General features: G+C 44.6%; 1 protein-coding gene across 3 annotated transcripts in view; it reads left to right on the top strand.

The window, feature by feature from the left end:
- DDX31 (DEAD-box helicase 31) overlaps nt 1-23,691 on the top strand; it is a 64,915-nt gene extending 41,224 nt beyond the window's left edge. For all 3 annotated transcript variants that reach the window (XM_042477872.1, XM_042477871.1, XM_042477873.1), the window contains 3 exons: nt 3,056-3,167; nt 9,235-9,403; nt 21,630-23,691. In XM_042477872.1, the coding sequence (XP_042333806.1) occupies nt 3,056-3,167; nt 9,235-9,403; nt 21,630-21,771 (423 nt within the window). In that variant the 3' untranslated portion in view covers nt 21,772-23,691. The remainder of the gene's footprint in view (nt 1-3,055; nt 3,168-9,234; nt 9,404-21,629) is intronic.
- Nucleotides 23,692-25,146: the final 1,455 nt, after the last annotated feature.

Below are 25,146 nucleotides of genomic sequence, written 5' to 3'. Positions count from 1 at the left end.
CCTTCACCACAGTCACCAGCAGCCCTGCTCAGGCCCCATAAGTTCTGGGCAGCTACCGTGGTTCATTTGATTGAACCATGCTGCCTGTCGTGTGTTCTTCCTCACTTCTTCTGCCTTCCACTTTGCCGACTGTGATCATCTTTTCTAATCAGTCCTGTCGTGTGTCATGATGTGTCCAAAGTATGATAGATTCAGTTGAATTATTTTGACTTCTAGGCAGGGTTCAAGCTTGGGTTTGCTCTTGGACCCATTCATTTATCTTTTTGGCTTGGCTTGCTCTCAGAGCCACTTATTTGCCATTTTGGTAGGCCACAGTGTCAGTAGACCTCTCCTCCAGCACCACTATCCTCACTATCCAGCTTTCATTGGACTATTTAGTTGTTAAATTCATGCACCACTTTAATGGTAGCGTGACAAACAACAACAACAACAACAACAACAAGCCACAACCAAACAAATATAGGTATCATTCAGTTAATAAAAGTGATGTGTTCCTGGGCATTGCTTCTGATACAGAAAATTTGGTACCAGAGAAATAAATAATATGGAAAGAATAGAGACCGTTTCCTATACTACAGAAAAAGAAGAGTAAACCAACATGTTTCTTCAAACATGTTATGCAAAACTAACAACACACTTGTGAAAGAAACAACCAGGTGAGATGAGCATTGCATAAGTAAATAAAAACAGGTTGAATTTTCTAGAGACCACTTGAAAGCTCCTTCCAAAATGAATCTAGTGATGACTCTTCTCTCCATAGCCTCTGCTTTTCTCATGATTTCCATTGTGGTGGCCACTTTTATCGATCTGTGCTTTTTTAAAATGCTGGGGAGGGGGAACTGGTGAGGCAGGTTTATCCTTTTTCTCTATTTAAGTGTTCATGTATGCACAATAAGGTTTTCTGGAGGCAGCTGTTTATCTTGCCTGTTGTAGGCAGGCATACAGGGGTACAGTGGAAACGGCTAGAGCAGAATCCTGCTCTTTCCCAGCTCAAGCTTTATTGCATTGTTCACTGGAGAGACATATTGCTGCAACCCAACACTGAAGTCTATGTTTTTCCAGCCATCCTTCACCATCCTCCCAGTGCCATTGTTGCTAAACAATTTCCACCTACATAGAGGCAGGTTCCATGCTTGTTTGGTCTTTCCCTCCCAAAAGATTAAACAGGCATAGCTGAGTTGATGCTGATGCCTTGTAGACTGTTATTTTTATTTATATACCACTTTGCATTGGCTGGTTCCTGGCTTTCCAGTTCATCCTAAAGCACTTTTCTCCTTCTGTCCCACTCCCTGCCATGACCTCCTTGGGCCATGAGTTCCCATCTTAACTGGAACCTGAAACTAGGAGGTGGAAAGATGGAGTCTAGTTTTCGCCTTGAATGGAGGTATCAGTGTCAGTGTAATGCATTTGAAGCCAGTCTACCAGAGATGAGCAATTTTAAAAACTTACTCTACTTCGTAAACTCCATCTTCTTCCTCTCCTTTTTGATACCAGCTTCTGGCATCAAGAGCTTAAAAGATAAGAGGATGAAGGGGGAGGACGAGATGAAAAATGAGAGTGCACTCATTCATTCTTTAATTTTACACCCCACCTTTCTCCTGATGTGAAACTCACAGCAGCTTTCAAAAAGGCTGGAGCAAGATTGTGCTAAAAGCATGATGATTAAAAAAAAAACCAAAACACAGTTAAACAAGCTATCATATTAAAATGGCACAGAATTTTTAAAAGTATAAAATCATTTTAACATAAGAACGATAAAACTATAGCAAACTTCCCCCACCCCACCTTTGTTGCCATGAAAAGGCTCATGCAACCAATTAATCATTAAATGCCTGCTTGAATGAAAAGGTCTTTGCCTGCCAGCAAAAGGAGAGTAGAGAGGGAGAGCGGTCTCACCGCTCCAGAAAGGGAGTGTCCCAATCTGGGGGAAGCCACTAAGGCTGCATATGCACTGCAGAAATAATCCAGTTTGAGTCCACTTTAGCTGCCATGGCTCAATGCTATGGAATTGTGGAATTTGTACTTCGTGCAATATTTAGCTTTCTTTGTCAGAGAACTCTAGTTCCACAACAAATTGCAATTCCCAGAATTCCATAGCATTCAGCCATGGCAATTAAAGTGGTGTCAAATTGGACTATTTCTGCAGTGTGAATGCCATCCTAAGAGGGCTTTCTTCCCTGTGTGCTCCTTTGTACTCCTTACTGCTTACCTAGAATGCAGATTATCCTTCGTTTTTCCTGCCTCCTCTTTCCAATTTCCCTTCCACCTCGAGGTGTTCACCAACACTTCGGAGATTATCGCACTGGCCTTTTCCGTCCTTTCCTTCCAACCTCAGGGCTTTTTAAGCACAGATTTTATCGCACACCTCAGTGTGGAAGAGAAGTTGGAAGGAGGCATCCTGTATCTGATCATGGTATCCTGTACCTGATCCGGACTTCTCCAGCACTTTTTGAAAGAACAAGATTTTCCCATTCTTTGCAAAGTATGGGAGAGGTCCGGATCAGGTATGCAACACTCCAGCCTCGGCACAGAGGCGTATGATAAAATCCATGCTTAAAAGTTTTTGATCTGGCATTGAGGTTGGAAGGAAGGATGGAAAAGTGCAGTGCGATAATCTCCTTCCTTATGGCCTGTAAAGCCCTGGACGGTTTAGATTCAGAGTATCTGAAAGACTTATCTTCTTACATGAACCTGCCTGAATCTTAAGATCATTTGGGGAGAGGCTTTATTTTGCTTTTATCACCCTTATAAACGATCTTTAGAATTCAGACAGGTTCAGGTAGGGAGGCTTTAATAAACAGGTGGAGGTGTGGAACCTTGTTGGTGTATGATTTAAATTTTTTTTTAATCTAAGACAGTGTTAATGCTGGTTTTTGTTTTTAAAAAATCTGAAACAGATAAAGTTAATTATTTAAGTAATATTAAATCCATTAAAACTATTCGTTTAAGAACATTTGAATTTTTTTTTGTTGGCGTTGAGAACATCAAATAAGAGTGCTGTCTCTTTGAGAACCAGCTGCAAAATGTCTTAACTCCCCTTTTCTCACTATTACAGAAGTTCCATGGTGCAGACCCACAGGAAGTGCGCCGTAGAGCCACTGTGCTGCAGACTGAGTTTGAGAACTACGTCCACTCCTCAGCAGAGACCATCCGGTGTGCTAAGAGAGGTCAGGGGCTTTCTTTGGCTCTTTCATTTGGTTTTAAAAGAGAATTAACTTGTTGGTGGGGTTCAGCATTAGGCCCTAAGCATCCTCCTTTGTGCTGTCATCAAGGGTGGGAAAAGTGTAGCCTGCAGGCTGCATGTGACCAAACGTTCATTTTAGAACAATGTTTTCTAAAATGGATAATTCCCCTTAATTTCTCTCCTCTTAACAGATGAAGGGGCAGGTTTGGAAGTTAACTTCCAGGCCACTTCTTGTTGGAAAGGCCTTTCCTGGACCAAAAACAAAGTGAATCTGGCCCCTGTGTACTCTGGGGAGCCAAGGAAAGCCCCCCTTTCCAGGGAACATGGCTCTCCAAGGCCCCCTAGGGAGCAGTGCAACCCCCTGATCCCCAATAGTTTCCCACCCCTGCTGTCATTACTTCGTAGCTAAACTGTTAGCCACTATCATGAAAGGACAGAAAATTGATGTTTACCTTCTGCATTTTTATTACCAGGGATGGAGAGAGAAGCTTGTGGGACTTCAGGCCTCAGGGACGAAAATAACTTGGTGGAGGTTGTTTTGTTTTATAGATCATAGATTCATAAAGTTGGAAGACACCACAAGGGCCATCCAGTCCAATCCCCTGACATGCAAGAACTTACCATCAAAGCTCCCGTGTTGTTGTTTTGTTTAGGGGAAGGCTTCTACCCACTTTGATATAGTTTGCTCTTGAGGAAGGGAGGGTCACCATTTTCTTTTCTGCCTCAGGCAGCAAAATGTCAACAGATTAAGTTGTTGGCCATGAATCTTGGTGTAACTATGCATCTCTTTTCTCCCACCTCTTTGCAGCACAGAAGTCTGTTCTTTTCTCTACCAACTGAGAAAATTTAACAGATGAGTTATTTTGTAGATATATGTCCCTGTTGTTTAAAAAGTACCAAGATAGTTAATGGTTAAGTTAACTTTTTGTAAGCCACTGGGAACATTTTGGCTATAGGACAAAGTATGCATGCTTCTCACCAAGAAATAAAAATTCAGGGTATCATCTAGCATTCATGAGAGCTCAAATGTTTTTACAATCCCCCAAGGATCCTAGTGCTCCTCTCTCCAAAAAGCTGGGGTGAAAATTTTGACGAAGAGCAAAAAATAATCAGTACTGCCTCCCTAAAACTGGAGGAGGATGTTTGGTAGTTTTGCTGTAGTTTGGGGGCCTTTTAGCACCCTCTTACCTTTTCCTCAGGACCAGAAAGGGGCTTTTTTTTCCAGGTGTGAAAAGGTGGAGGGGGATACTATAAGTCACCAAAATCAGCACCAAATGGCTGATAGCATCCCTTCCAGGGCCTTTGGGAGATGCCATTTGTCACATTGGGAGAGACCCGAAAATATATTGATGTAAGCGGGAGGAAGAGAGAACTTTAAAAACAACTAAAATTTGAATCAAGTGATGCAGTCTTCATTTTCCCACTAAAGTGGAGTCATGGCAGATAAATCAAAAAGGGGGAGTATAAAAGTCATATGGGGAAGCTGTGTTAACCAAAGTATACATTGTGGTGATGCCTTTATTAGGCCAACTGGGAGGCGCAGAAGCCCTCATGCTAGCTTTTGAATCATATTGGCTTCTTCGCCAAGCAGGGTGGTAAAAAATAAATAATGTAGGAATAGAAAGGTGTTGTTGGAATCACAGCTTTGCATTTTGCTTCTCTGAAATGTTACATATTGCATCATCACAATCACTGACTGCCACCATGCTCATTTTTCTCTTCCTCTTCTTCTTTGGAAGTAGTCAATGGGCACTAGGGAGAGAGGCTCAAACGTTACCAAACCCATATTGGTGCCCGCAGTTTATGCAATTGAGGCTTTCATAAAGACAGATGCCACCTCCTCTCTCCGTGCCAGACTTTGAATGCTTTGTAACTTTGGATGACTGCAGTGGGGAAATTATGGTCTGCTTTTTCCAGTTAATATCTAAATGCTGCCCTCCCTTTCTTCTCCCCCCGTTCCCCCGGCTGTCCTGTTTTCTTTTCCACCATGTGGGGTGGCCCCCTTCCTCCTCAATTGCTTCATATTCTGCTCTCTGCGTATGCACAGTTTCCAGCACCGGCTGGCGTCCATAAACCTCCCTTCACTTCTTCCTCACTTGTAGCCAAGAATAGTGAATAATTAACGCGGCAGCTGGTTCTTGCGCTTATGGCAGAAAATCAAACGGAAAATGCGCCAAACGTGAACAGCTCCTCTCCCTTTCCCTCCTAACCTGTCTTTCCTCTCCTCCCACCATGGAGGCTTTTTCTATATTTATTTATTTTGCCCGGTGAGCGCCAGTAGCTGGTGCTGGATCACAGGCTGCCTTCCGAAAGGAGCTGCTGCTTTTTATCTTTCATTCCTGACCATCCCTCGTCCTGGGATCTTTTAAAATATGGAAGCTTGGTTTTGAAAGGCTGGAGCATGTGGGATTTAGGTTTTTTAAAAGAATGCTGGTTCTCCAGCTGTGTTCTGTCTGGGGGGACAACGGAGGTTCTTTGGAAGTTGATAGCAGATTTGTTTCAGAGAAGAGCAGCCGCTCCAGGCACCCTTCTGGGTGGGAGGAAAGAGCAACTTCCCACCAGTCTCCATCTGCATCATGCAACAATTTTGGGAGGAGCTGCTGGGTCTGATCTACAGCTGTGTTCCCAACCTTCGTTGACAAGGGTGATTACAACTCCCATAATCCCCAAGATACAGCCTACAGAGACTGGATGTTGGGATTGTACCCTCTGATATGGTGGGTTACAGCTACCATCACTCACATCCCATGAGGTGCAAGGGCTGGGGCGATGGGAGTTGTAATCCATCATTTTTTGTAGGGGTGGTGGTTTGGGAGACGCCACCTGAAAAGAAGCCATAGTTGTGCTCTGAAGCCTGTTGGAGTTGGAAGAGTCCTTTGAGTGAAGGCAGGAAGCTTTGGAAACCACAACAGCCTTACTTGAAAGCAAAACAGGGGAGGCTTTGTACAGTTCTTGTGAAATGAGCAGGAGAGCAGGAACTGACTAGCAGTAAGGGAAAGGCCACAGGCAAGACTGTCAGCCTTGCCTGAATCTGGTGTCTGCCACTCGAGCCATGGGCATGTTCCCCTTTCTTGAAGGATCACGTCTAGATTCCACTATTCAGCAGAGCCAGCAGCCATGCTCAGTGGGGAATTTGGGGAGCTGGAATCGAAAACCAGATAGTTTTAAGCTGATGGCTGGGGCAGGGAGAGTTTGTGGTAGAAAAAGATGGAAACCAAGCCTTATGAGGAACTCTTGATGGGATGGGGATGTTCATCAGGGAGAAAAGAAGATAGACAGGATGCAATTGTTGTTGTTGTTGTTGTTGTTGTTGTTGTTGTTGTTGTTGTTGTGTGCCTTCAAATCTTGTCTGACTTATGATAACCCTAAGGCAAACCTATCATGCGGTTTTCTTGGAAAGGCTTGTTCAGAGGAGGCGTGCCATTGCCTTCCCCTGAAGCTGAGTGAATGTGACTTGTCCAAGGTGACCCAGTGGGTTTCACCGCCGAGCAGGGAATCAAACCCTGGTCTCAAGATTCGTAGTCCAGCACTCGCCACGCTGGCTGTAGTTACACTACACCATGCTGGCTGTAGTTACAGCACAACCTTTAAATGTCTGAAGGGATATTGCATGGAAGATGGCGCAAGTTTGTTTTTTGCTGTTCCAGAGACTAGGACATGAGCCAATAAAGGATTCAAATGACAAGAAAGGAGATTCCACCCTGAGGAAGACTTTCAGCAATGGAACGGTTTCCTTTGGAAGGTGGTGGGCTCTCATTTCTGGGATAAAGCAGTTTGTGTTGCTTCAACCCAGGCAAAGATGGGGACTAAGACCCAGTACTGCAGTAATACCAGTAAGAATAGGATAATAACAACCTCCTATCAAAGGAGTCATCTTCAGAAGCACACAGAGCATGGAATAAAACTGTTACTCTTTCTCCTCCTCCTCCTCCTCCTCCTCATTATTAACATGAACTTAGCAAAATGTGGACATTGTTTGCAGGGATTTCTCCCCAGTCCAAAGAGACCAGAATCTTTTCAGTTGAGCAGGAAGAAACTGTGATGAGTTGCTGCTGTTTGTACCATCAAATCAGCTTCCTGGTATCGTTCTGAGCAAGAGGCCTCCCAGAGACCCAGTCCCAAACAACCCTGCTTAGATCTTGCAAATGTGAGGTGGCAGCAGTGGTTTCGTTGGTGGGGCCAGGCCACTTGTAATGAGCTGTTCCTACCTTCTACTTTCCCCTTTCTTTTGCCTTCCGCCTTCCTCAATGTTATCAGTGGCGACACCTGTCTTCTCTTGTGTCCAAAGTTGAGTAGCCTTGGTTTAGTCAGTTCAGCTTCTAGGGATTATTCAGTCATGGTTTGATCTCAGACCCACTGATTTGTCTTTTGGGCAAAACCTTCCTGCACTTTAAACCAAGTCCACTCTGGCAAGCCTGGCTGCAAAAGATAGGCCTGGCAGGTGGTTGGGCAACTTTGTAACCTTACTTGTTTCAGCTAAGCCTTACCTTTTGGACAAGGGTCCCTTGTCCTTCCTTGCTTCCCTTCTGCCCCCATTCTGCCCTCTAGATGCTGGTCTCTAAAAAATGGATGATGTGAAATGAGAAAAGGTATTGCGGAGCAGGAGCCTTTGTTACTCCCTCATTGATTGGGAAATGGTGTTCGCTTTACTTGGCAAACAGAGCTTTGATGGATTCCCAGGTTCCTTCCAGGAACTGATCTCGCTAAAATGACATTTTTATTACTCTTCGTAAACCCCCAGTCTCCTGCCACCACTGAGAGATTAAGCTTAAGCTGTGGGCAAATGTGGGGGTCTGGTGGCTCAGCAAGAAAGAGGGAATGAGGCTGGGTGGAGTGGGATCTGTGGGGTGCGGAGGGGGCACAAGGTTCCTATGATGGAGTCAAGGAACCACCCATGGGTGAGCCAAGGTGGGGGCATGAGGAGAGGAGCAAAGAAAGGCAAACAACAGAAATGTATTTTCCTCTCTAGGCACAGGAGAGAGAGGGTGCCCACACAAAGCATGCCGTTTTCCCACTGATATCTAACGATTTGGGATTGTGTCTAAATTGGATGGCATAGTGCTGGTTTCTTGCATAGCCCCAAGACACTTGTGGAAGCCTTTGAAAAAATCCACATTAAAAAGAGGAAAGAGAAGGTTTTCCTTGCTTCTCAAATAGCTGATCTTCCCCCAGTTGGCATCAAAACAAGAATCAAGAGTCATGGCTGGCTTTGATATTCAAATCATTGGATTGACCAGCAGACTTCAGTGGAGAATTTCCTCACAGGACACAAGACCAGCTATAATTAAAAGAGCAATATTTTATTTTACAAAACAATCCCATGCCTGATTGCATCAGGCATGAGCAGCTGCAGCCCTCTGGAGGGTTTTGATTATAGCTCCCATCATCCCTCTCAACTGGCAGCTCTGGATGATGGGAGTTATGAAACAAAAGCATCTGGAAGACTCTGATAGTCATTAATTATAATCGGGCAGATTTTTTTTAAAAAAAAATACTTCAGTAATCTGTCTTAATAAAAGCTAATAAAGAGCTTGGAAAAGTTATTGTTTTGGAACCAAACCCTACAGCCAGAGCTTTCCAAGTTCTGAAACTGAACAACAGCTATATCTTATGCACTTGTACAATAATACAGTGTGCCCGTATCATACGTGGGCACAATATATGTGGCTTTCAGCATACACTGAAAGTCCTCCACCAAGGGTGCCCCATCACTTGCAAAATGATAACAACAATATGTTTACAGAGGCTACTTCCCTGGTGGTGCAGTGGTTAAATGCCTGTACTGCAGCTACTCACTCATAAACCATAGGATTGCAAGTTCAATAGTAGCGAAGGGCTCAAGCTCAGTTTAGGCTTGCATCCTTCTGAGGAGGTCGCTAAAATGAGTAACCAGATTGTTGGGGTCAATTAGCTTACACTTTGTAAAACGCTTAGGGAGTACAGTACTTAAGTGCACTGATAAGCGGTATAGAAATGTACTTGCTATTGCTAATACCTTGATTCTTAATTCATTAATTATTTTCTGTCCCTCTTTCTTTTCTTTTTCCCAGCCTTGCAGTCTTTCATCCGGTCATATGCCACTTACCCGGCCAACCTCAAGCATATCTTCCACATCCGGTCACTCCATCTGGGTCATGTGGCAAAGAGCTTTGGGCTCCGGGATGCCCCCAGGAATCTCAGTGCTTCTGCAGTTCCAGATCGGGGGAAGAAGCGCAAAAGGTAAAGTGGCTCTGCTTCCTGTGGGCAGTCAAGCCCCAATCCACGGTGGTGGCTTTTAATCAGTAATAACCACAACCTGGGCCCAGTGAGACTGAAAGGATGCCTCTTCCCACATGATCCCATATTTTGGGCTCTTTCTCCCAGTGGAACGATCTATGCCCCACCTGTGTTTTAAAGCCAATTGTGATGTAATTCTAAATTGTGTTTCCTTGGAAGTAAACCCCCTGGAGTATTTAGTGGAATTCACTGCCTAGTTTAATGAGTTTCAGTTCCATAGTATGAGTACCTCTGCCTTTTCTCCTGTTACCATTTTTCCATCTTCTCCACGCAGTGGCCCTACCATTTCCCTCTTCTTCTTTTTGCTACGGACACCCCCCCCCCCCCCAAAAGCCCATTTTATTGTTCTTAACCTCTCTAGGAAGCCTGAGCTCAATCTGTGCTTTTGCTTTTCTGACCTTACACATGTTCACTATTTGTTTGAATTCCTCTTTGTTGATTTCCCCCATTTTCATTTCTTATACATGTTACGTTTAAAACTTAGCTCAGTTGAAAGTTTTTTAGTCATCCATCCTAGTTTCTTGAGACACCTCCCATTTTTCCTCCTTATTGGAACTGTTTGAAATTGTGCCTTCAGTATCTCCCTTTTGAGGAACTCCCATCCATCCTGAACTCCCTTGTCTTTTGGTATTCCTGACCATGGGATCACTTCCAGTATTTCCCTAAGTTTACTGAAATCAGCTCTCCTAAAGTCTAGAATTCATGTCCGACTATGACTGGCTTCTCCTTTCCACTGTATAACTCCAGGAGAACATGATCACTCCTACCTACAGATCCCACCACTTGCACCCCATTAACCAAGTCATCCCTGTTGGTTAAGATCACATCTAAAATAGCTGATCCCCTTGTTGCCTCTTCCACTTTTTCGACAATGAAATTGTCTTTGAGGCAAGTGAGGAATTGACTTCTTGTCTGAATTCAAAGGGATGCTGTTTAAAGCCCTTGGGGGTACCTTTCTGCATATATCCCTGCCCAAGGTTTGGAGTCTGTTGGAGGGGGCTTCTGTATCCCACTGGTAGGGGCAATGTGCTGTGTGAACAGGACCTTCTCCGCTATGGCGCCTCAGTTCTGGAACACAGTCCTCTCAGAGGCCTGATCAATGCTAACACATGTGCCATTCTGGCTCAAAATCAAAAACGTGACCTTTTGTTAAAGCGGATATTTTTTCTGATCTGCTTGTGTCCTATGGTTGGCATTGTCTGGTTTTAAAGGATAAATGAATTAATATATTTTTACTCTTTTAAAATTATTGTTACTTTTTAAATGGTCTTAAAATGATTTTATTGTACACTGCCCAAGATCCTCAGATAAAGGACAGAATATAAATATTTTAATTATCTCAAAAGTAAGTTCCCACTGAGCTCTTACTTTCCTGGGGGTCAGTGTCTGTAGGATTGTGTGGCCTTAGGGTGCGTCCTCTGGTCCACTTATCTGGCAGTAAACTCCACTGCCCATGCTGGGGTTGAGGATCCTATTTCAGTCCCTTGCCGGGCAAAAAGACACAAAAGAAATAATACTCAAGAAGTATATTCCTGAATGGGCATGTAGAGCATTAAGGTTTTGTTTTCCAGAGCCTTTTTGAAATGCTTGCTGGATTCCAATAAGTCAACAAAGAGGAATGTACTCTAATATCACCTGATAGGATTTCAGCTTTAGGCTCACAAAATGGCCCCCTGCAACTCCAAGTGAAAGGGTGTCTGGGCATGCTCAGGGGCACTGTGCCCTCATTTATGTCTTTTTGGAGCTGTGCTTGAGCACCTCAACCCAGAATGTCCCAAAACTTGAGACGTGATTAAAACAGTGCATTTGCAGAGCAGTTGCCACAATTTCTCTCTCTCTCCCGCTCTTCCACCTCCTTTTTTCAGCTCTGTAGTCCTTCCTTCTGCCCCAACTTTGTAAATCAGAAATTCTTGCATTTTTTAAAGGTGTTGGGAGCTATGTCCCTTTTTCATCAGCTTCACTGCCAGAGTCTGTCCCTCTTGCTTGCCTGGGTGACCTATGGTGACTGTGCAAGTCCTTAAATGCTGAGTTAGTCCAGCTCCCAAATTCCAATAGCCAGATACCCCTGGGAAATGAGCATGAGAGTGGAGAGATAAAGGTGATAGCTGGGCCCTTGTCTGTAGAGGCAGAGGTAGACTGCCTCTGAACATTGAGACTCCATTTTCAATATCCTGGATAACGACTGTTCCCTTCTCCTTGGATTTATTTGTAGTGCCCAGGGTCCATCAAAGTGGCTGATAGATGATTCTTAAAATAAAACCATAGTACAATAGTAAGAATTACATGGTATTCATGTGAGTCCCAGAGGAGTGGCCCTGCCTGCCTTCTCTTCCTCTTCCCTGGGTCAATGGCTGAGGAATTATTTTCTGTCCCCTTCCCTTAAAAGATCTCTGAGGAGGGATGGGGCACCTGTGGCCCTATCAGGTGATGATGGACTGCAAGCTCCCATCATCCCCAACCATTGTCCATCTGCAATGGCCGGGGATGGTGAGTGCACACATTTGGGAAGGAGTAGGGTTGCATCTCCTGCCAACCCATCGCTGTCTTCGTGATCTTATGCCACCTCAGCTGGGTAATTCTAGGGCCCATGCATGTGTCTTTCACACTCTTGACTATCAAACTGCCCCACCTGCTGTCTTCTCTAAACTGCATCTGACACTTTAGTCTTTTGTCCTTTTTGTTTAGACAGGGGCCCCTCAGAGGTGAATTCCAAGTTTTCTAAGATCTGCAGCTAAATTATTTAAACTGTTAGCCCCCCACACACACACCTTAATTCCATACATTTTTTTTTCTGTCTCTGTGGGCCTTCCCAGCCTGGCCTAACTCAACATGAAGTCTTGTGGCAATGCACCTCAGGTTTTGCGGGCTATTGTCACCTCTGTGTCCATTGTTTCCATGCTTTTGGGTGGCTGTTTGCTCAGTTTTCTTGGATCTGCACGTGGGCTCTTGCAAAGGTATTTTAAAAGCCCAGGGCATTGTTCTCTGACATGGTCCTGGGTTCAGACAGTCAGTTTTTGTCCGTTCTGAATTGTTAATCGTTTTCCCTTTAAATTTATAGTTTTAGTGTGCAAAAGTGTCATTTCACTGATCTTCTATAGCAGTATAACTCTAAGGAAAAATGTATAAAGAGAGAGAGAGAAGGAGAAGTAGAGGGAACATATTGTTCTGATATGTCTAGGAATTAAAAAGAATCTCACTCGAGGATGGGAATAAAACATGGCAGCTGGTGCTGGGACTTGGCGGAAAGTAGTGCAAGACAACAGAAATCTTACTTCTTCTCAGTATTCCCAACTTAGGAAGAGTTGGAATAGAATAGAATACCATTCAAGTTAAGTTTCTTCCTCCATTTTTAAGAATCGTAGAGTTGGAAGGATATCCAAGGGCCACCTAGTCCAAACCCCTGCCATCCAGGAATACACAAGGAAACAACTCTTTTGAAAGGCCTCTAGTTCTAATTTCTTGTTCTTGGTCATTTTTCATGCTTATTGTTGTATTTGTTTATTTCCCACCTTTTTCCCAATCTGGGATTCAAATTGGCTTACCAGAGTTAAAGCAGATGAAGCTAAAAAACATCCAAGTTGATTGTGTCCCCCTGCCCTTTTCAATTGTATATTTTGAGGTAACCCTCAACCCCACCCCCTTTGTGTTTCTGTCTTTCCATGGGCCCCCCTTTCTGTGAACATCTCATCCACGCCAGGGATCACCCCTCCATGCAATCTCTCTCATGGTTTGCAGAGCTGCTATCATCGTCTTCCATCATATGAGAAGCAAAATGAAAGGGCAGAAGGACCTGATGGTGGGCATGGGAGGGAGCCATGTTCACCACATTGAGTTCCTCCCCCTCCTTGCATCCTTAAGTCCTGTACTTCCCCCCCTCCTCCTCCTCGTCTTGGAATCCACCAGGGGATTGCTGGGCTTTTTCAGACGGCTGCCGGGCATCTTCCCCTGACCCTCACCAGCAGATGGGCAGCAGGAGAGGGATGCCCCAGCCAGCGGAGGGGATTTAACGGGGCTTTATTTAGCAAAGAATAGCCTGATTAGTTGATAAAGAGCATGTAAGATGGTATGGGGCAGCCTTTGATGTCTCAGTTGGCCCAACAGGGAGTGGGGAGGGAGGGATTACAGCAGGCGTGGACAATGCCCCCCTCTGTCCTGCCATGTCCGGACTCTGTTTAGCTCCCTTTCTTCTTTCTTCTTTTTTAATTCTGCCTCCCTCACTCCTGTAACACTGAAAAGCCATAAGTGGGGCAGCAGAGCAACTGAGAGTGAAAACTGGGCAGAGGCTCAAGGTTGAGGTGTCTCCATGTTGGAGAATGGCCACAAAGGGGGGGGATTTGGCCCATCTCTCTCCTGCTCATCCTTCTTTCCACTTGCTCAGGGCAGTTTTCCCGATCTGAAGAGAGCCAGCAGAGCAAAAACGATGGGCTGGGAAGCTCCCCTCAGCTGTAATGTTTGCTGGTTGCACATTTACCTCAGTGTGTCCTACCTCACAAGGTTGTTTAGGAGTGAGAAGGGAAGGATTGCCTTGAGTCCTTGGCTGAAAGGCAGAATAACTATTGTTAAATAACCACAAAACAGTGATACTTTTATTGGCCAACCAAAATGCACAACATACTTCATGCAAGCTTTCAAAGCTCCAGTGGCGGCTTCTTCATCAGGCAGAGGTGGCGCTTTGAAAGCTTGCATTATTTATTTTGTACGTTTTGATTGCCCAAAAATGGTATCACTATTTTGTGGATTTTGGATGTTAATCCCAATAATAATGATGGGATAATCACTATTATTCAAAGTAATAAATAGTAGTAGTGATAAATGATGCTGACAATGATAGCTGGTGATAGTCGTGGTCCTTTGCCCCACCAGGAGAAACCCGCCTGCCTGCCCACCCCCTGCTAGCTGCTGTTTCTTGAGCTTTACAGAAGACATTTGACCTAGGGACTCTTTTGTTAGATGTCTTTTGGCACTTCTCCACATCACTGTCAGTGGTGTCTCCCTATTTCTTTTTCTTCCCAGAAAAAGACTTCTGAGAAGTAGCATGGCCCTACCTTGTGCGTCTCTCTCCTCTGACACACAGATCTGGCCTACCTGTGAGCATAGGTCTGTAACTCACAAGGACAGGGAAAGAGCCGCCTCTTCTAGAACAGGAGGTTCTACTGAGCCTCTGAGTGGCCCCATAGCCTTAAGGGCAGACATGATGCAAAGTGACCCTCTCTTTCAACAGAAATTGGCCAGTAAGAGTGGTTGGTTTGGCAGAGACAGCTGGACTTCCTTTCTTTTCTTAGGTTATCATGCCTGAGGAAGAAGAGAAGGTTTTCAGAGTGTTTGCAAATGGAATATGGCCTGTCCTGGAGGGTGATGGACTTTATGGAGATGTTTGAGTAGAGACTGGATGGCCACGTCTCAGGCATGTATTCCTACATAGCTGGAGGTGGCTCGGATGGCTCTGAGAGGAATGTTTTGGGGTATCACTAGCACAGTTTGGAGCAAATGGCACAAGAAGGAATTTCAAAGCTTACTCTCTGCATGTGCATCCGCACGCACACACTCATTTGTGGGCACAGCAATGGATGTGATTTCTGCCCATACAGGCAGGGAATGGGCCTGCGAGCTTCTTTGTGGCATTTATGGTCTTTCTTAATATCACATAATTAGTGGCAAGGATGGCTGGAGCCTAGCCCAGGGAGGGAAGAGCTGGAAGCAGTTTGGGCCAAATGTTGGCTCGAGGGAAAGAGTCCAGTATGGCTCCAACAGCTTCGTGGTTGCTTCCAGACTCAAAATATATGGGTTTGAGCATTTATTTATTTCCTCTCGTCAACTCCTAGTTCAGAAGCATTCCTCTCCTTCAGTCTCAATGTCTATTCCTCCTCACATTCTCTTCATTCTCATTCCCCATTCTCATTCTCTTCATCTTTTTAATTTATTTTATTTTGCTTCTTTTATCTCTTCTTTCTCCCAAAGCAGCGTTTCCATGGTTCTCCCCTGCCATACACTTGTACAATGATAGTAACCCTGTGAGCTCCCCTTGCCTGCATTGAGTTTGCCCAGACCTGCCGAGTCCTTGTCCATCCTGTAACCACTGAGCCTGCCTGCCTGCCCAAATTCTGCTCCAATTAGTCTCCTTTCCTAAGAGCTTCTGGTCCACCCCCTGGACAATTTTCCCTCTTTCTGCTCTTTCAGATAATCTGAGGCACTTTTTCTGACTGCTCATCCCTGGCCAATGGGACTCATAGTCTACCATATGTGGCAGAAACAAACCTGGGGAAGTACCTTGAGTTAACAAAACGGGGCCCTACTCGCCTGCCCCAGAGTGCTATGGGTGACCATTCCAACCATAGAAGACTTGCCAGAGAGAGAATCTGGTTTCCTTTTATTCTTCAGCCTGGGGTTGCCCACTGGCATTGCAGGAGGAGTGTCCACTGGGTCACCTGGACAAGCATCACTCTGTTGGTGGGTGCCATGACCCTCTCCTTCTCCACAATCCAAGCCCCAACATATACAATCCCACCCCCAATACACACGACCTCTTTTTTGCCACAAATGGAGCACATCTGACCGATGGGTGAGGAAGGCAGGTGTAGCGACGGCCCTCTTTTGGTGCTTGGCACTGTCAGCTACTGCATGGCAGGGGCAGGTGGGCAAGCAAGCGGGCGGTGGCCTCAGATGGATTTGCGCCCTGATCCGGATTGAAAACTCTTTCTGACAAATGGCCATCCCCTTTCCAAAGGGGATTGGAGGGGCCAGTATTTCACAATGGTATGACGACTTTCTGGCTCGGAGGAGAAAAGTTGGGAATGCTGCAGGTAGCTGGCTGCCTTTTGTGTGTGTTTGGCCAAAGGTGCGAGTGTGGGCCAGCTGTGGAATGGTTTTAACTTTCCACCTTTTAAGATCGCCTGCTTTGTTCTTTGCAGTCTGTTCTGAAACCAATCAATCCTAGTTTTCCCTGCCATAGTTTTCTTCCTTCCCTTCCCATTCTGGAGCAGTGCAGGAGAGTACAAAGCATTTTAAAAACTAATACAGTTAAAGCAAACACCCAAAGAAAAGCTGCACAGTTGAATCATCATGTCAGTACTTGTGACGGAAAGGTCTTGGCCCTTGCCGGGTGTTTTGGACCAACGGTCTCTTTAGTAATTGATGATGAGGGCATAATCCAAATACATCTGGAAGGCATGAGATTGCACAGCCTCTTCCTAGAAGGCATACCTTTTGTGCATTGTCTGGATCTTTGCTTTCCAGTCCCATTTTTGGAGGCCTTCTTAAAGTGAAGTTTATATCTTATTTGCATTCAAGAATTAATAATGTTACAAATTTTCTCCCTGCTGAGTGAGAATATGAGAAGTTTGGTGCAATTTTTTCAATGATTTTTCGTTTTTAGGGACATTTTGTGTAAAACGACTTTTCTTTTAAAAGTTGCTTCTTGTGGGGTTACAGCAAAAACGCAACCTTTTTTTGGGTCACAAATTAATTTTTATGTATATCTTGTCTTTTTTCCAGGAGTCAGGAAAAATAACGGTTTAAAATAAAACTTTAAACATTGTTGAAAAATACCAGTGTAGAAAAGTTAAAAATGTAATGCAACTTTTAAAAAAAATATTAAAGACAAACCATTGAAAAGAAAACAGCAAACAAAAAATTCCACACATTATGCAAGGCCCTTTTCCTTTTTCACAAAGAAGTCTCCAGATGCAGAAAATATCATGGCAGTTGATATTTTTACTGAGATGGAGATGAAAGGTGTCTCTTAATATGTAAGAATTCCATTTTTCTTGTTGAATGCAACAGAAATTGTGAGTATCTTTAGGTCCTTGCTGAAAGAACTGTTTCTCAGCAGGCGGCAGGGGCACCGGCTGCCTCCAGTCCTCTTTTGGAAGGCAGGATCGGCTCTGAGCACAAACACACAAATACACACTATAATGCCGCCTTTGCCACAAGCCCGCTTGTTGTATCACATCCCACATCTTGGCAAAACAGAGGCCACCTTTTTCTATCTTTCAAACACAAGGGTTGAGCCAAGCTATGAAATGTTCCCTCCGCTGGCTGTCAAGGGGCTGTGCTTTGTTTTTGTCTCTTTGTACCTGAGCGGCTGTTTCTGCACTGTATCCTCTTGCGCGCTCACACAGCCAGACAAGACGCATGCTAACACCTGGGCACTTCCCTCGCTCACATGTTGGCTTTAATGTTTGCTTTTCAAAAGTGACACAACATTTTGCCATCTCTTTCCTACAATACGCTAGGTTGCATCACTTCGATATTTCAAGGAGATTAAAAAAAATTGCAAACATTCTGGCAGTTTGTTCAAAACGACTACTCCATCCGGCCTTTCGTTTTTAAAACTAGTTTTGCTATGTTTAGAAATAATTTTAAAAACGTATCTTGTCTATCACTTTGCAGGATCTAATAGGAAGGTAAATGACTGATAAGCTACCCCTGAAATAAGAATTACATTTTAATTTCCCGAACACGCTGATACCTGGATTTTGCTTCCCAGCAAGCTTGAAGCTTGCTGCAAATAGGCTTGAATCTACAGAATCAGTTTGAATCTCTCTTTATGATACTGTGATTCTAAGTGGGGCATAAAGGCAGGGTTGATTCTTGGCATTTGATACTCAGATATACTACCTGTGGATAATGAAGCTCTACTGCAGTATCATATCTAATAAACGTTCAGTCTGTCCTCCATTAACTTACCTGTCCTTCTACCTTTAAAGCCACTTTAAACCAGAATTAGGCTGAGTTTTAATGAGACAGGAGAAAAATCTCTCCACTCAGGGTCCTTCTCCATGTCAAAACTTGCATACCTCTATTGCTGTCTTCTTTTCTCTATTGGCTGAATTGGCCATATTGGTTGCCTTTCTCTGGACGTAACCCAGCTTGTCAATATCACTCTTGAATTGTGGAGCCCATAACTGGATACAGTATTCCAGGTGAGGCCTGACCAAAGCAGAACAGAGTGGTACAGTCAGCCCTTCGTATTCATGGGGGTTCCATTCCCGACCCCCCCCCCCCCCCCCCACAGATGCCAAAAACTATGGGACCTCAAGTCCCTTTGTTTTAAGTGGTGGCTCACATGGCCATATGCATGCGCCACCATTAGGGAAAATGGGGCAGGGCCATTCTTGGATGCACCAATCCATGGATGCCAAGCCCATATATAGTAAGGTACTTCTCTCGATCTAGACACAATATTTCTGTTGATGCAGCCTAGAAAAGCATTGGCTTTTTAAGCTGCTGCATCACACTGTTTACCTTGTGGTCTACTAGGACTCCTAGACATCTTTCACATGTACGCTTATTAAGCCAGGTGTCACTCATTCTATATCTGTGAATTTCATTTTTACTATCCGAGTGTAGTATCCTACACTTCTCTTTGTTAAAATTCATTTGGTTAGTTTTGGCCCAGCTTTCTAATCTGTTAAGGTCATTTTGAATTCTGTTCCTGTCCTCTGGAGTATTAGCTATCCTTCCTAATTTGGTGTCATCTGCAAATTTGATAACCATACCCTCTATTTCTTCATTAAAATTATTGATAAAGATGCGGACTATCACTGAGCCCAGACAAAATCCTGTGGCACGCCACTATTGACTTATTTCCAGGATGAAGAGGAGTAATTGGTGAGCACCCTTTGGGTTTGGTCAGTCAACCAACTACAGATCCACCTAACACTTGCATTGTCTATCCCACATTTTACTAGCTTGTTTGCAAGAATATCATAGGTGACTTCGTCAAAGGGCTTACTGGAATCAAGATATGCTACTTCCACAGTATTCCCTTCATCTACAAAACTGATAGTTTTATTTAAGAGAGAGAGAGAGAGAAAGAGATTAGCCTGCATGAGTTGTTTTTGAGAAACCCATGTTGACTTTTAATTATTATAGCGTTCCTTTCTAAATGTTTACAGACTGTCTGATCTGCCCTAGCATCTTTCCTGGCATAGATCTCTGGCAGACTGGGCAGTAATTGTTTGGGTCCTCTTTTTTCCCTTTTCGAAGATGGGCACAACATTTGCCCTCCTCCAGTCTGCCAGGACTTCTCCTGTTTTCCAGGAATTCTCGAAGATTATTGACAGTAGTGCTGAGATTACATTTGCCAGTTCTTTTAATACGTTTGGATGTAGTTCATCTGGCCCTGGAGATTTGAATTCATAAACAGTGCGCCTGTTTACATACTGGGGCCTCCAGTTGCTGGACCTTGTTTTCTAACAGGGTTACTAACTGGTACTTGGTGCTGGTGTAGCTTCCCACATCCTCTGGGAGAAAGATGAACATAACACAGCAGTTGCAGGTCACTCCAGTAGCTCCCTCACTAATCAGTAATCTTAAATAAGCACTGACAAGAACTCTGGGCTTCCCCCTTTAAACTCCCCCGCTAAACACCCATGCAAATCACTCCTGTTAGTTGAGGCTGTTCGCCAAGCTCCAGGGACTATAGCTATATAGATCGCTATTGGCTGATAGCTCCTTCCCCAACCAAGTCTGTGACCTACTTTTTGAGTTCCTCTCTCAAGCAAATCTCTGACCCGCTTCCTAACTCACTTCCTCTCACCCAATAGGACAAGAAGACACAAGTGACCCTTCTGCCAATTCACACACACCAAACAGCCTTAATCAATTGACACAATCACCAGCACCCAAAAGAACAATATGCCACTAAGGAGCATACCAGAAAGCAATTCTTGATCCAGGTCATACCAAGCAAAACTGCTTCAAGCAAGCCTCCCCCAGTTCACTCAAACTAAACAGCCTTGCCCCAACAGATTCACAGTCTTGACCCAACCAACTCTCCCAAAAGACTCTCCCAGGTTGGGGAGATTTAACCGCACAGAACCAAGCTTACCTTCTGCAGTTTCTTCCACCCCTGTTAGCTGAGTCTATTCGCCAAGCTTTGTCACCCAAGAGTGAAGAGTGAAAGCTTCCTTCCAAAAAAATTTCTAACACATTTCTGGGCAAAACCTTTCAAAAGGAGTTATTATTGCATGCTGTTTAGTACTGCTACTTACTACCACGGTTATTATTATCGCTGGTTTCTTCTTCCTCCTCCTCCTGTTCGGAGGCTGGATGGCCATCCGTCGGGAATGCTTTGATTTGGATTTCCTGCATGGCAGGGAGTTGGACTGGATGGCCCTTGCAGTCTCTTCCAACTCTATGATTCTATGATTCCTAAGCTTGTTAATTATTATGGGGCTAAACAGACAGGCTTGAGGGCGTGACGCCGGTGTTACACCGCCCGCATGACTACACGGTGAGCGGCGTCATGGTGCTCCTTTGACACAACATCTTTACGACACATGCTGAAAGGAGTGCTGAAAAGTTCCGCCATGACACCGCATCTTTGCTGGCTCTAAAAAGAGTGGCATTTTGTTGTCTTTTTGAGCCAGCAAACTGCCACATTGAGGCCGCGGCACCAATCCAGCTGTTTTGCCCCTATGTGTCCTTTAGTAGGAAAGCAGCTTCCATAAAAACAAGTTTGCTCAGAAGTCAGGCTGGGTTCTCACGGTGGTTAGTCTTGTTTCTGGACTGTTAGCACTTCTGACAGCAGAGGGGGCTCACATGAGCTGAAAGCCCTCTCCTATTCCTCCACCCCATTTAAACATCCTTTTGCCTTGAAAGCCACTGTCCAGCAAGCTAAGCCTTTTCTGTAGCTGCTAGTTTTCTAGATGCATGGAATTCTATTTTATTCTGCTTGCTTGTTCACTTGTTTGCTTGCTTTCTTGTTTGGAAGAGAAGCCTTCAGTCACATGAGTCTCTGATTGCCATTGAAGTGGCCTTCCAGGTGTTTTGAACTTTGGCTGCCAGAATTCCAGACTATTGGCCAAGATGTCAGGCTTCTGGGAGCTGAAGTCTAAAACACCTGGAGGACCAGAGTTTGGGAATCACTACGTGACTAGCTAAAGTTCTCTTGGTAGTATTTGTTAGTTGCCCTCGAGTCAGTTCTGACTCACGGTGACCCTGTGGATGAGACATCTCCAAGAATCCCTATCTTTCACAGCCTTGCCCAGATCCTGTAAGCCTTTGCCCATAACCCTCCTGATTGAGTCTATCCATCTGGTTTGTGGTCTTCCTCTTTCTTTACCCTCTACCATTGCAAGCTTGAAAGAAATAAAAGCCCAACTCCATTCTCCTTGGTTAAGCCAAATTCTGAAATTGTGCCCCTTGCCCTTCTCTTTCTGCCCAGGCGTGAACTTCTCAAGAAACCTCGGGCCAGGGGCCAGCTGGCTGAAATGCTGCGATCTGAATATTCAAGTGGTTTGGACTCTGTCTCCTCAAAGATCAAGAGGAAGAAAAGGATGAGAGGAGAACCAGATTCCCAAAACTGACCCAAGACGTCATCCATCCTGTGAAAGGCATCTTGGTTACAAGGCAGCTGCTAGGGACCGTACGTTCTCGGTGGAATGCAGCAGGGGACAAGCTTCAAAAAACTACCTGCTTTGAGACTGCCAGCCCCAGAATCAACCTATCCACTTGTTTGGCAGCTGAATTGGGTATTGTGGAAGCTATAGGCACCCCCCAAAGTAACCTTTTTAATTTCTGGCTTGCAGATGGTTTCATCAGTGTAGAAAGGAGTTTCAAACAGAATTCAAACCTCAACCAAGCAGAAGAGGAACAGAATGTATTTGGGTATTTGCCCCTTTAAAGCGCTCTTTTAAAGGGCTTGATGGGTGCCATGTTTCTCTCTGCTAATTTGGCATCCCCGACTACAAAGTTTGTTGGTCTACAGCTCCTGTGATTGAACCTGTCAGCATGGTCATGTGCTAGGGTTGCGGGGCATGTGGGCGCTCCGCCCCGAGGCAACCCTAGCATGTGATGGCGTCGCTGAGGGCCTATAAAATCATTAAAATACACTCATAAGGATTACATATACACTTTCAAAATCATGATTTAAAACTGACTGGGTAAGCGTGCTACAAGAGATATGTCATTAAAACATTAAAATCTGATTTTTCATACTGGCAAGAAGTGCTTGGCCTTTGAGTTTGATTCCTGTGTTCCATTGCCTTCTTCTGTACATCCCTAATGTGACCAGATTCCTGCAAGGTCCAGGAGGCCAGAGACCAAGGATACAAAATAACTGTCAGAACTTCCAAAAGTGAGGTAGCTGTGTTACTTATAACTGGTAACAACCAATTGTTTGCAAGTGCACTGAGTGGGTCTTTTCAGAGCCTCCTGGGGGGCTTTGTAGCCCCCCAACCAATGTGGGGTGCCTTGCTCCAGTTCAGGGCATGGCAGAACAGGCTTGGCAGGCTCCCCTCTGGGGAGTCAAGGGTCTCCTGGCTAGCCCTCTCTAGCCCACATTTTAGTCAACTCTAAATCATTGCAGTTAAGGAGTAGTGGTTTGAGTGTTGGACTAGTACTCTGGAGACCAAGGGTTCAATTCCCAGCTTGGCCATGAAACCCACTGGTTTACCTTGGGCAAGTCACATGCTCTCGGCCTCAGGGGAAAGCAATGGCAAACCTCTGAACAAACCTTGCCAAGAAACCCCCATGATAGGGTCGCCATAAGTTGGAAGGCACACAACAACTCACTGCCACTAGATGTAGTAATGACTACCAACTTAGATGGCTTTAAACTGGGGAACTGGGCAAATGCATGAAGGAGGATGGGACCCATTGATAGTTACTGATTAGGATGGATGGTTCCTAGGAGAACCAGAGTTGGAGGGGGCTTGGGTGCTCTTGTCCTGCTTATGGGCATCTTGGGAGGCAGCTGCCCAGCCACTTTGGGGAGTCTAGACTTTGGTCTTCCTCACAGTGGCTCTTTGTGTGTCCTTAATTTTTCAATGCATTTAGGAAATGAGTTGTAGAACTACTGGTCCAGGCGATTTTCCATTAGCCTCAGAACTCTCTTGCACAAAACTTAATCACTCGTCACTTTACACTCACTTAGACCTTATTCCCTTGGTGTTTGTATAGGATTGCAGCCTCACAAAAAGTGTATAGGATTGCAGGCTCACAAATGTATTGGTTTTGCACTTTCCTGATCATGCTTTCCTTTAGGCTGGAAGACTTCAGGCTGGCGGGACCTTTCCGTTTCATTTTTATTCCAAAATTATTTCCAGTTTCCGTTTTTGCAAGGCCGGTTCCCTCCATCTCCTTCCCAGAAGCATCTCTGTAAGGAAAAATTTCAATCTTTGCTCTTTTTTCCCCTCCCTCAACATGTTCAAAAGGTTTGTCGTTCATTAACGTGCGAGATGGCATCGGCTGAGAGGAACAAGAACAATTAAATATCACAAAATGTCTTTAATTTGCATTTCTGGCTGTGTAAATGTAAGGAAGAGGGTGGCTGGATTATTGCTCGCTCTCGCTCTCCCTCCCGCAGTCTCTCTTTCACAATGAAAAGCGCAAGTAGTTCCTTTGATAGATTTTTAATATGATTTTAAGGGTTTTGTTTGGCCTCTTTCTTAGGCAATGAGATTAATTCAAAGCACTTATCCCCTGGGTTTAAGTCAATCCATGTAGGCCTTGGGACGGAGGGCCTCTTTGCTGTGGGAGGGGGGCTAGTATGGGGCAGAGCTGGGGGCCATTTCTGTTTGCAGTTCCTCTGAAAAAGACTGCTTTCCCACTTCATTAACCCTGAGCTGGGGACAATCCTCTCACAACCTCCTCTCTGTCTCACACACACACACATCAATGCTGGGGATTTACCAAACACCCCTTCTCTCCCCCTGGATTTGTCTTTCTTGTGCAAAACCAGCACCTTTCAGGGGGATGTTGGGCTAATGAATTGCTCCTGCCATTCCATCTCTCTGCCCAAAAAAATCACAATATACCCAATATGGTTCAAAAAGATTTTTCTTTAACATGTTTATTTTATTTTATTTTTTAATTTTGCTCTACCAAACTTTAACAGTGGCCTGATCTGCTATTCTCACTCTGGGATCCATAGTTGGCGACATCGCTTCTTCATCCACGATGATTCACAGACTCTGTCCTGTCAGTTGAATTACAGTTGGTTGCATTTGAGGCAGGGCTGGATATGATGGGATTGCCTTCCCAAATTCCACATCCATAATCTGATGAGGCTTGGTTGAAGTATCACCTCAACCCTGGTGCCTGGACAGGTTCTTCCACCTCCACAACTCAGAGAGGCAGGAGGTTCGTCTCAAGTCATAATGAGAGTCCAATGGAGACCCCCAGCAGACTGACAAAGCATCTCGGCTCTGACTTTTTTAACAAGAACAATACAGCCACAAAATCAGAGTTGGAAGGGATCCCAAGGACTATTGAGTCCAGCCCCCTTGCTGGACTAAATGTAGCTAAAGCATCCCTGAGAGGTGGCCACCCATCCTCTGCTTAAAGACCTCTAAGGAAAGAGGGTCTGCCTCCCCAGTTGCAACAGTGAACAACTTCTGCTTTCAAAAAGTTGTTCCTCAGGTTGTTTTCCAGTAATTTAAATACAGTGACTGGTTTATTTTTAGAGTAATAATATTAACTCATCTTAGTGAAGGTAGTCCCTTGACATGAATGTCTAGTTGTAACCAACTATAGGGGGTGGTACTCATCTCTGTTACTAATTTTGTGTATGAAACAAAGCTTGTGTACAACACTGAACCATCAGAAAGCACCCTTTGCTTTCTGCTTGAGTGCTCCATTGCTGTAATTCAGGGAGAATGGACTAGAGTTCTCTAGCAGAGACTGTTAAATATTTTACTAGATTATGAATCCCAGGATCCTCTAGGATGGATTCATGGGTG

This window comes from Sceloporus undulatus, chromosome 7 (assembly GCF_019175285.1).
Source record: "Sceloporus undulatus isolate JIND9_A2432 ecotype Alabama chromosome 7, SceUnd_v1.1, whole genome shotgun sequence".
Lineage (NCBI taxonomy): Eukaryota > Metazoa > Chordata > Lepidosauria > Squamata > Phrynosomatidae > Sceloporus > Sceloporus undulatus.
Note: the sequence above shows the minus strand (reverse complement) of the source record. Positions and strands in the feature narration are given on the sequence as shown.